General features: G+C 33.0%; 1 protein-coding gene across 3 annotated transcripts in view; it reads right to left on the bottom strand.

Moving 5' to 3' along the window:
- Positions 1-1,649: 1,649 nt before the first annotated feature.
- SCML2 (Scm polycomb group protein like 2) overlaps positions 1,650-12,536 on the bottom strand; it is a 145,996-nt gene continuing 135,109 nt past the window's right edge. For all 3 annotated transcript variants that reach the window (XM_021007449.2, XM_021007445.2, XM_021007447.2), the window contains 2 exons: positions 6,538-6,701; positions 1,650-4,947 (listed from right to left, as the gene is read on the bottom strand). In XM_021007449.2, coding sequence (XP_020863108.1) covers positions 4,822-4,947; positions 6,538-6,701 — 290 coding nt within the window. In that variant the 3' untranslated portion in view covers positions 1,650-4,821. The remainder of the gene's footprint in view (positions 4,948-6,537; positions 6,702-12,536) is intronic.

Here is a 12,536-nt window from a genome sequence, read left to right as displayed (position 1 = left end):
CTAGCTGCTAGCCTATCTTCGCTATTCTAATATCTTAGACTCTATGTCCAATAAAGGGTTTCAGACGCACCTCTTACAAGTTTCCAGAATTTGCCTTCAGTGGCAGTGTTAACAACCCTAAGCGGTAGGTGGTTGGCAGCAATTAACACACAAAATTCTATCTCCCAACCTTACCCAGTTTCATTTTTGCCCTCACCTCACACTTGGGACATTATGGACCCAATATAATGTGATAAAAAAAAAGTTAAATTATTTAGGTGGAAACTATTGTTTCTGAATAGGTGGGAATTTTTAAAACTTCAAGTATTTCTTCTAAAGTCATATTCCTCTTCCACTAGTTTATTCTTTTCTTCAATTCAAACATGACATTTATGTCAAGCACAGAGTCTGCTGATAAGAATGTCAATCTGTCATTAATCTCTAATATTTTATACTAGAAAGGGCTAATACTGAAAAGTAGAAAAAAAATCTGCATCATAAATTAAGGAAATTTTTTCAGTTAAGCATGAGTCTTAAAAGGACATTTAGAAACGTGAACTCCTTTTTTCTTTTCTTTTTTCCCGGCAATTGGGGTTAAGTGACTTGCCCAGGGTCACACAGCTAGTAAGTATCTAAGTCTGGATTTGAACTTAGAAAGATGAGTCTTCCTGCCATCTAGCTGCCCCACTGATAGCACTGGTAATTTTTAAACAGTAGTGCCAACAAGCAGAAATGGGTCAAGAAGTTTCCAAATACATAGGGTAGGACGAGGCAGCATTTTGAGAGTGAGGGTGAAGAATGGGAAGTAATACTTCTTCTATCCAAGAACTGTCACAAGTTCTTCATGGCCTTTTTATTAACTTGGCTGTGATCTGTCTTACAGACAGTTTGTGCAATTCCCTGAATGAGATATAAAATGTCACAGGAATTAAATTATTTTAACTTATCTAGTTCAAGTAATTATTTTCTTAATCAGGTGGGGCCCATTCAGTGGTGAATACTGCCCTCTGGTGAAATAAAAAACTTAGCTATATTAGTACAAACAGTGGAATCTTTTGAGTTTTTATGTTACAGGAAGGAAATACAAAAAGTTACATAACTAAATATGTGCTTTCAGAAGAATTACAGGTGTGTGACATTATTTTGAAATGTATGAGTTAAACCTGTAGCTTTTAATTAATTATTTATTAAACTGTGGCAAGTAAAAAATTCATACAGGAGAAATTTTTAATTTGTTAATTCTAAAAACCATCTATATTTGGAAACTCGCAAAATTTCTGTAAATCAACTGTGCTTCACTTACACAAAAGTAATTTATAGGGAAATCACTGCTTCTAATTAGATTCTGTTTTTTTCACTTCAGAATATAAAAGATGACATTCAGAGGTTTCTTGTAATAAAAACTTAGCAATTTTTGCCTGAAAATTAAATAGCTTAATGAATAAGTACCAAAACCATTAAAATATGAAACACATACTTTATTAATTTTTCTATAGAACATCCCTGTTGAAAATACATTTAAAATATATTCTTTTATACTTAGATGTCATGCTATAGTACAGCGTGAAATAATGGTAATAGAATAAACAAAAGTGATTTATTTTATACCTGTATTCATAAACAAAAGACTTTGCAAAAATAGTCTGAAGAAACAAGGAAATAAATGCAAATTTTCTAGTAAAGTATTATTTATTTGTACAATGACACAATGACCTTGGTGCTTCTTAGAAAAAGTAAACTGCTTACTATGTTGATGTGAATTAACTCTTTCTGATCACTATGTTACCATATTCAGTAGATTTATGATCCATTCTCCAACACTGATCACCTCGTACAGGTACAGTTTTAGCCAGCCCACTTTTAACAGCTACAGTTGAGGTTTAATAAGAAATATGGAAGTTAATGCTAACTTATATTTTCCTAGAAATATTTCTAATTTGTAATATGCTTGCAAATTTATTATTATTATTTTTTAAATATGACATTCTGTCCCTCCTGGTATCTTAGTAGCCAAATGAGATTATGGACAATGCAGAGTCAGAGCTTATGACCAACTTAACACCTACTAAAAAGAAATCGTATATGTGGCCAAAGAAATTCTTTGATAAGATCAAAAAGCTATTAGGTTCTTATGTCTAAAGAGCATAATGAAAAATGCCATAATAAATTTAATCCAAGAATTTGAAAAAAGTAGCTAGTGGTCTGAAAAACTAACAAGGATGAATATGTGATAGCTGATCTGAGATGAGCCTTGAAGTAGAATATTTGAGCTGAGGTGAGGCAGACTGAGGATGTGACAATCACAAGCAAAGCAGGCCAAAGCAACACTTTGAGGACAATATGAAGTAAAATTTCCGGCAACTTGATAAAAGCAAGGAATGATGGAGAAAAAATTTTTGAGCAAAACCGTAAGGGAGAAGATGCAGTCACTCTGGAAATTGAGTTTGGTCACAGAGAAATCATAATCCTCTGTTTATCATTGGGATATCTTACAGATCTATCTCGTAGGTGGGTGAATGTTACCAACTGTACCAGGTGATGAAACTTCAACAACTCCTTAATGGAAAAGAAGTTATAGTTGCAAAGCAGTAAAGGTCCCTATATGCAACTCAGTGAAACATTATTGTTGGTATTGTGGACTTTTCAACTCCACTTGCAGAGATGGACAGCAACATTGCCAACAGCACCATTTTTGAACTGAAGACAATCCATGTAATTTCCTAAATGGTACCTGAGATCATGTACCTCCAAAAAGTAAATAAAGACTTTGCTCCCAGGGAAATTACCTAAAGTATAATCCTAATTTTTAAAAAAATCAATTCTATAGAAAATGTAGAGATATAATCTTTTTCATGGGGGTACTTATTTTACTAATTTCTAAAATAAATTTATACATTAATGCAATGTGATACGCATAAATCAACAATGCCTGAAGTTTTGATAACAAAATTGACAAATTTTCTAATCAGAAAAATATACTATACTTTAAAAAATATTTTATGTCTCTGATCAAATATATACTGTACAATTTACAGGTTGGCTGATGCAACATAACTCAAATGATGCAACTACAGTAAAAATAATTCTCCAAAAAGTACTGGCTAAATTAAAATTACATGGCAGTCATTTAAAATGTGAACATTCGAAGCATCTAACACTGTTAACTATACGATATTGCAATATTCATTTAATAACCTGAAAATTTATTAACTAAAGCAAAGCATTCTCAAAAAAGCAATTTGCAAAAATACTAATTTTGATAAGAAATCTTTTATAAAAAATATCCTTTAAAATTATATTTCCCCCAGTAAATAGAGGCCCTAGTACACAGTACATTTGGTTTTCTACATAGAAAATGTACCTTCTTGTCCCTGATATAACTGTTATTGGCAGTGACAACAAACAGCTTATACTATTCAGCAAACAAATCATAGCTTATATAAAGAGCACCAAACTTTATGTAAAGCAGTAAAAATGAGTATACATATAGCACCACTTCTTTATGAAAAACAATCTGTAAATTAAAACCAAAAGAGGAGCAAATAGTATAAGAAGTGTGTATTCCAGGACAAAAATGGTTTGGAATTGGATGCTACATGAATTGACTTTTGTGTAGGGCAAGGAATTTCCTTTTATGAAAACTAATCTGATTGTTTCTTACAGCCTTGGAAGCTAAGTGGAAAGTAGCTAATGACGGTAAATGATGCAAATTTTTTTTTCCAAAATAATAAAAATAAAACTACACAGTTTATTATCACCACTGTGGTAATACAGAGTGCCATTTTAAACCATAAGAAACAAATGATTTACTTGTATGTACCAAAGATATATGGATAAAATAAAAATATGGTACAGTATATGCAAAATGTGTTGTGTGTGTGTATACATATATATATATGTATGTGTATATATATATATATGTGTATATATATATATATATATACATATATATATGTATGTGTATATATATATATATGTGTATGTGTATATATATATATATATATATATATACACATATATATATATATATTTAAAATCAGACAAGACATACATCCGTGTATGTGGGTATAAGAGACGAATACATATTTCCATTCTCAAGCTTAGCAAAAAAGATGGAATGTTTTAAAACAGGAAGTGTATCATTTATAAGGAATTTTGTACTTTTCATCTCTGAACAGTTGACTATGAAAGTGGTAAAAGAAAACTTTTCCAAGTCATATAAATGTTGTCTGAATAAAATGACAATTGTATTTCTCTCAAGAATAACCATACTTCAAAAAAAGCTTACATCTATTTAAAAAACAACAAAAGAGAACACAATTCACATGTCCCTTTCTGAAAATGATTAAAAGCATAATCAAATTGAACACTGGAGCTTTAGAAAATGATTAGCAAGAAAGAGATGAAATTCACATCCATATTTTTAAATTCTATAGTAAAATTTTTGTAGCCAAATTATAAAAGTTGATAAACCCCCTGCAATCTTGTTTTAAATCCTTTGGAATTCAGCCATTTTGGTTTTCATTGTGAAGATCAGCTAAAGTTAATGTGCGTTTTATACATTTCCTATATCAACTATTATATTTATCAAAGTATTCTAAAAAACAAATCCCAAATAACTGCTAGCAAGAGTCAGTTAAATGCTCACCCCTTGAATGAATTTTGAAATGCTACAACAAAATAATTTCCTGAAAATAGTAGAAATATCACATTTTAAGAGAAATCTTCTGCAAACTGAGAACTAGACACCATAGTAAAATATTTTTAAATAAAAATGGTATCTGTAAACCTGAGAAATCAGTCCAACCAGAAAAATACAATAATCCTTGTGTCTCTCATTGGCTAATACTTTCCTTGTTTGAGTCTTTCAATGTGGTAGCAGAGTTTTAATGCTGGTCCCAACTTTAGTCCCATATATCTCATTATCATATCACTCCTCAATAACAGAAGTGCTTTCCCATCAATCTCCTATAGGGGAAAGGAAAAAAAACAGAAAAATATTTTAACATTACTGTTAATACGAATAAAGTTATCTCATTTACATTCCTGCGGGACATAAATGCCAAATGACAAATTTGAATCCATATTTCTGTCTTTTAAGTATTGCCTCTATAATCTGTAAATCCAGTTTCTAAAAATTTTAACAAGAAAATTTGATAGTATATATTTACTAAAAACAAAGATTAAAGAACAGAAAAAAAGCATAATTTTCCATTCTGTTATTCCAAGAGAAAACACAGATATCTATGGGGTACCACTTCAATGGTAAAGGGCATTAGAGTACTACTGAGAACAGCTAGGGTCAAGTCCCATTTCTACCACTTAATAAACTACATGACCCACAGCAATTTACAACTATTCTAAGCTTTCATTTTCTAACCTGTAAAATGAAGTGAAAATACTTACATGACTTAACTTATTGTAAAGATTAACTGAAGTTAATGTATGTGAAAGACTGTGTAAACTTAAAGTTTGTAAATGTTAGAAATTATTATGCACAATAGAGTAACTATATAGATAAACAGCAGCATATATAAACTCAATCTCAAATGTTTATTCTTGCTCAGAAAATGAAGGAGCATCATGATGCAGAGCCCAATATTAATGCCATCAATGTAAAAGCTCTCTGAAATTAATTTCTTTAAGGTGAATAATAATTACAGAATTCCCTGAAGAGGAATAAATGCTAAAAACTAACCCTGAATTTTCTTAGTTAAAATGTAAAGAATTCGGTAAACATTAGACCTCTCTTTTCAATGGTTTAGAATAAACTATTAGCTAAGCCCCTTGGCTTCTTTGAATCTCAAAGAACCTCCCTGGCCCTACTCTTAAGTTCCAGAAAAGTTGCTGATGCGCCTCAGTGGAGGGTTTTTACACAGACCATGCCTTGCTTGCCTAGATGTAATCACTAGTCCAGACCAAACTTCCAGCCTCTCTCTCTCTCTCTCACTTTCTAAAATAAAATAAAGAGAAACAAAGTGCAAGACACTGGAGATACAAAGACAAAAACAAACAAAAAAAATCCTTACTCTTGAGGAGCATATATTTTACTGGAAGAACACAAAATTAAGTATAAGGTAATTTCAGGAGGTAAGAGATAACCATCTAGGCGAAGCTGGGAAGGCTTTAAATTACTGTACTCTGGTGTAGCACCTTCCAGGGAATGTCAGAGAGTGATACCATTTGCACCCCAAAATTTCAGTAATCTGTTGAACCAGATGAGTCAACAATCATCTAACCACTGCTAGGTATATAAAGCATGTAAAAATGAAAGGTGTGTAAAGTGAAAAGAAAGATAACTCTATTATTACTTGTCTATTTGTAGTTACCTCTTTCCTACTGTTAATGAGGTATGGGGGACAAGAAGAAGACATTCTCAAATAATTTTCAAGTCTTTATTTTTTTTATGTACATATTTACAGAAATCCAGTCATTTGAAGGGTACTGTGCTACTAATGTGAATCAACATTTAATTGCAGTAACTGTGGACTCATCATTTGAAGCAGTTTGACAAGGTTATTACATAGGAAAAGTTTTTTTTAAAAAAAGGTGCCCTACATGTCTCCTGAAGAGCTCTGCATGTGGCGCTAATGCCTGAGGATCAGCTTCTTTCACAAATCGCATCACTTCATCGATAGACCAACTTGAGGGATCTTTATTGGATCCTCTTGAAGATTCCCTTTTTAGTGCACTGAGATCTGGTCCAGTTGTTGAACTTGCAGCTTAAAAAAAGAAGGAAAAACACAGAACACTTACCTAGTAGAAATGTATTTGTTCTAATTTGGATGGAAGATAAATTAAAATTCATTAAATGCTTTGGCTTTAGCATTCATCTTTAAATAATTGACTGGAAAACAGAGTAATATTTTTGCCACTGGGAACCCTCAAATAATCACCACCACAGTGACCCAAAAAATTTTAGGAAGAAACTGAGAAAACAGCAGAACAAAGAACATATGAAAATGTGCACTCAAAAGGTACCTCTTCAGAAGAAAAAAAGCTTTATTCTACTTTTAAAAAAGTTAAATAAGTTATGCTATCAAAGGTAAGCAGACTAAGGAGATTATGTCTAGTCTCAGCCACAATAAGTTCAGAAAAATATTTATCTTAGGGCACAGGTTAGGTTAGATAAAATTAATACGTAACCCACTCACCTATCATTTCTTAAGAACTGAGGACCTGTATTTCTCTATGTAGCTTACAGACGTGCAACTGAAGTCTAAGAAAAAAGTCTAATTTTGACTTAACATCTCTGAAATACTAGTCATTTAGTGTAGATTTCTAAAGTTTCTTTCTTTCTAGAGGTGTGAATTTTCTAGGAAAAAGATATCTTTGTTACCTGTAGTTGTGAGAGACAAATTTAATTCTGTCTTAAAAGATTTCTCTTTCAAAGTATGCTGAAAATGCAAATGACAACAAAAGAAAACTAAGAAGGAAACACAGAAAAGCAGGGTAGCTTTGAAAATGATGCACAGTATTTTTATATAGTTTTTCCAAAAGAGTAAATGTGAAATGAAAATTCATGGTTTTATACCATGTCCTTTTTATGTTGTGCTATGTACAATGGAAATGTTCTTCTTTTTTTTGTCTTTTTGTATTTGAATTCAAAATGAATAAAATTTTTAAAAATTATGCATATGAAACGTAAAACATTTCCCATATTAGCTATGTTGAAAAAAAAAAGGAAAAATAAAGTGAAAAAATTATGCTTAAAAAAAAGAAAGTGCAAAAGATCTGCTTAACCACTTATTTGACTTTTAAACCTTAAACAAGGTCAATCTCTGCTTTGAGATAGGGTGTTACTCACTGACTGATCTGATTGGGAGTAGGAGTACTCATGTTCAAATTTTGGCTCAGCCACTTACCATGTCAAACTTGGGCTAATACCTCAAATTTTCTGGACCTTTTTTTCTTCACTTGTAAAATGATGGGTTGAACTACATTGCTAAGATTCCTTCCTCCTCTAAAACCTATGACCTACCCAACCAAGTCTGCAATCTTACAGTCAACCTTACTTCTCACTGTTCCTTTTCCCTGTAGTCAATCAGGTGCCTAGTCTTGTCAATCCTACCTGCACGACAGCTTTTGCATCCATCTCCTTGTCCCCCGCTCACAAGATCATCTTAGTTTACCTCCTTATAACCTTTCACCTGAACTGTTCCAACAAATTCCTAGCTGATATGCCTGACCCAAATCTCTCCCCTCTCCAATCCATAATCCACCCAGCTGACAAAATGATAACGCTAAGCACAGGCGTGACTATGCCATGTTCTTGTTCTGTAGACTCCAGAGCCTCCCTATTATCTCTAACAATCAAATACAAACTCTTTCTGACATTTAAAGTCCTTCACAACGTGTCTCCAGTTTAGCTTTCTAATATTAATTTTTAATTTTAGCTTTCTAACATTAATTTTCCCATTACTTTTCAGCCCAATAGGATTTCTTATAGCTCCTCAGACAACACATTCCATCCCCCTGCTTCCTTCCATGCCTTTGCACATGTTGATCCTTCTTGGAATGCCTTTCTTCATCTTTCCTTCTGAGATTCCCTAGTTACCTTCAAAGCTCAGCTCAAAAACACCTTTAACTGCTAATGATTCTCCCACAAATTACTTTATACTTACATTTGTGTTTACATTTGTACAAAGAATCACAGGATCATAGTCCAGTTCAACCCCTCATTTTAGAGATGAGGTAACTGAGACTATGGGAGGTTAAGGGACTTGCCCCAAAGCCACACAGCTAACAGTAAGCACCAGAGGCCAAACTTGAATCTGAATCCTCTGTGTCTCCAAAACCAGAGCTCTTTCCAGTGTACGGTGCTGCTATCCTGTTGTGTTGTCTCCTCTGACAGAATGTAGATGATATTTTTGCAGAAATAAAGATAGATGTTAATAAATGAAGAAATATTAATTGCGCATTGTTGGGCTATGCTAATAATAAAAATGATGACACTATTATCTAAATTAATTTACAGATTCAACACCATACCAATCAAATTATCAAAAGATTACTTAATAAGACCTAGGAAAAAACAACAAAATTTATCTGGAGGTAAAAAAAGTCAAGAATCTCAAGAGGAATAATGAAAAAAGTGGAAAATTAGGAGGCCTAGTAGCCTCAGATCTCAAACTATACTAAAAAGCAAAAATCATCAAAAACCTTTTGGTATTAGTTAAACAAACAGAAAAGTTAATCAGTGGAACAGATTAGGTACATCATATAATGAAGTATAGTGTTTGATAAGCCCAAAGATCCCCAACTACTTAGGTAAGACCTTATCATTCGGTAAAAATTGTTGGGAAACCTGGGAATCAGTCTGGAAGAAACTTTAGACCAACATCTCCTCCCATATACATCAGGGTACACTCCCCAGAAAACCTAGACATAAGAAGTCATATCACAGACAAATGAGAGGAGCATGGTAGGAAATACTTCGCCCAACTATGGGTAGGGGAACAATACATGACCAAACAAGTAATAGTTAAGTGTCAAAGAAAATAAAATAGACAATTTTGATTATGTTACTTTAAAAAGGTTTTGCACAAACAAAATCAATGCAATTCAAATTAGAAGAGGAATAGGTAACTTGGAAAAAACAGTCTTTGCAGCACATCTTTGATAAAGTTCTCATAATCAAGATTTATAAAGAACTGATTCAAATATGTAAGAATAAGAGCCATTCCCTAATAAAGGGAATAGGCATGAATAGGCAGTTTTCAAAGAAGAAGTCCAAGCTACAACAACCAATGAGGCTTAGATAGAAGTTTTGTCTGCCACTTGATTCTGTTCACTCATATTGAGCTTAGAGTACAATAAAACTCTCAGGTATTCTCCATCATATTGGCAGTTTAATCATTTCTCCCCAATCTTGCACATGCAAAGATGACATTTTTTTAGACCAAATCTAGAACTTTATGTTCATCCCCATTAAATTTTACCTCATTTGATTTAGATCTTTTTTTCTATCATTAAACCTCCAGTGGCAGTTTTTAAATATGCCTTTTTTTAAGATATGTTTTTAAATGCATAAAATAAGATACACAGGATTACAAAGCAAACTAATTAGAACACAATAGTTATCAAAATATTTTTTTAACAAAACAAAGCCATGGACCACAGGTTAAGAATAACTGGCCTAGTGAAATCTTTATGGACCTTGACTATGTCATTCAATTAAGTTACTTTCTCTTCTCGGCTTCCTGTCAATACAATTTATTTCTGTTCTACAAGCATCTACTGAACACTTAATATGTATCAGGCACTGTGCTAAGCATTATGCATACAAAGAAAAATAAACCACTGCCTGCCCTCACCCTCAGGAAGCCTATAGTCAAACAGTTCCTGCCTTCAAGAAGTTCACATTCTAATGAGGAAGACAACATGCAAATAATGGTGTACATACAAAATATACACATGATAAAATTAATGTAATCTCAGAGGAAAGATATTAGCAATAAGGGGGACCAGGTTGAGCTGAGACTCAAGTAAACTTCAATTTCTGCTCTTCAGCTAATTTTGGCTGAGGTTTATGATTGCCTTGATCTGCCTGACTGACAATAATTTGTAATATATTGTGTAACTTGGAGGTAAGGATATTGTTGACAAAAAACTAAAACTAAAACAAAAAACCACATTAAGACTTTTTCTATACTGATTAAGATCTGTTTCCAAATTTGTTATATTCTAGTATTATCACATAAGAAAAAAACTTAACTTCAGTCTATTTCATGCATACTCATCATATGCTTTCTTTAGAGGTCAGTAACACTTGCCCCAAAACATTTACAGTAGTTAGAGTATTAGTATTTAGTATTTCTGATTTGTTCCTATGTAGCTTGCATTTCTGTGGTATCAGAACATGAAGAAATGTTATACGTTCAACAGTGCTCTATGTAAAATTGATCATCATTAGGCCATTTCTGTGCTTAAATTCATAGAGATCATGTCACAATGGCTACAGCGCTAACCTGCAGCCACTACAGTGGTCTCAGGACACACAATCCTCATTGTTCATCACACTAATATTCTCTTATTTTGCTGTTTCCCCTTGCCCCTTCTTGGCAGGGTGATTGGTTGGGTTTTGAGGGAGATTATCATCATCATTAATGAAATTATCATAAGGCAAGTGATACATTTCTCAACTGCTCTGATTTAGTAGGAGAGCCCCAGCAGATGTTCAGATAATTAAAGTCCTCTGTCACTATGATATGCTTCTTCTTTTTAATATAAATTTATTTATTTTTAGTTTTCAACATTCACTTCCACAAATTTTTGAGCTCCAAATTTTTACCCCATCTCACCCCTCCCCCCACCCCAAGATGGCATGCATTCTGAATATCCCTTCCTCTAGTCTGTGCTCTCTTCTATTTCTACCCCCTTCTCTTATCCCCTTCCCCTTCTATTTTCCTGTAGGGCATGATAGACTTCTGTACCCCATTTCCTGTATTTCTTATTTCCCAGTAGCATGTGAAAACATTTTTTTAAAAATGTTTTTAAAACTTTAGGTTTCAAATTTTCTCTCTTCCTCCCTCCCCATCCACCCTCATTGAAAAGGCAAGCAACTCAATATAGGTTGTACACGTGCAGTTATGCAAAACAAGTCCATAGTAGACATGTTGTGAAAAACTAACTCTATTTCCCTTAATCCTATCCTGCCCTCCCATTTATTCTATTCTTTCTTTTGACCCTATCACTCTTTAGAAGTATTTACTTCTGATTACACCCTTTCCCAGTCTGCCCTCCTCTCTATCATTCCCCTGCTCTCTTGTCCCCTTCTCCCCTTATTTTCCTGTATCTTACCCTACAGGATATATTCATGTTATAATTGATATTTTTTATTTGATATGTTATAATTGATATTTTTTCTTCTTTCATTTTTGCCACTTTTCAAAGAAATGAAACAATTGAAACATGCAATCAATCATATTTTACAAGCCTTCACAATCATTGAGTGTACTTACACAAACTAAAACAAATAATACTTGTACGTATGTTACTAAACATTTTCTTCTATTTATTCTTTTTATTACATTTCTCTAATCAATATTTTATATAATTAAAAACAAAAATATTAAAATTTTTTTTTTACAAAAAAGGGGGAATCTGGGCTATTACCCCTTATCGACAACTGGTTATTAATTTTTGATAATTGGTTATATTTTTTACAATTGGCTATTAATTTTCTAAATATTAACAAAGATGAGTACACTCCAGCCTAAAAACATCCAGAGGCCCGGATCCATTACTAATGAGGGGATGACGGTGTGCTTATATTTTTTCAGAAAACTTTGATAAACCTGCCTGGATACCAGAGAAAAATGTCAGAGCGTATATAACAACTCACAGCTCAAATGCAGAGTATGAGAATTCAGGGGAAGCACAGAAAAAGCCAATCTACAGTGACAAGTCGCCTTCCCACATAGAGGTCAAGTGAAAGCTCCCTCTCATCGAGTGATAAAAGACTCCTGAACTTGTATTTTTAGCAATAGTAGCTTTACTTTCTGCTCAAGTGTGTAATGTACAGAATGCTCAGCACTGGATTTCTTTTTCCTTTT

Source organism: Phascolarctos cinereus, unplaced genomic scaffold, assembly GCF_003287225.1.
Source record: "Phascolarctos cinereus isolate Bilbo 61053 unplaced genomic scaffold, phaCin_HiC Scaffold_726;HRSCAF=1367, whole genome shotgun sequence".
NCBI classification, from domain to species: domain Eukaryota; kingdom Metazoa; phylum Chordata; class Mammalia; order Diprotodontia; family Phascolarctidae; genus Phascolarctos; species Phascolarctos cinereus.
The sequence above is the reverse complement of the archived record's forward strand: the minus strand, read 5'-3'. Positions and strand labels throughout refer to the sequence as shown.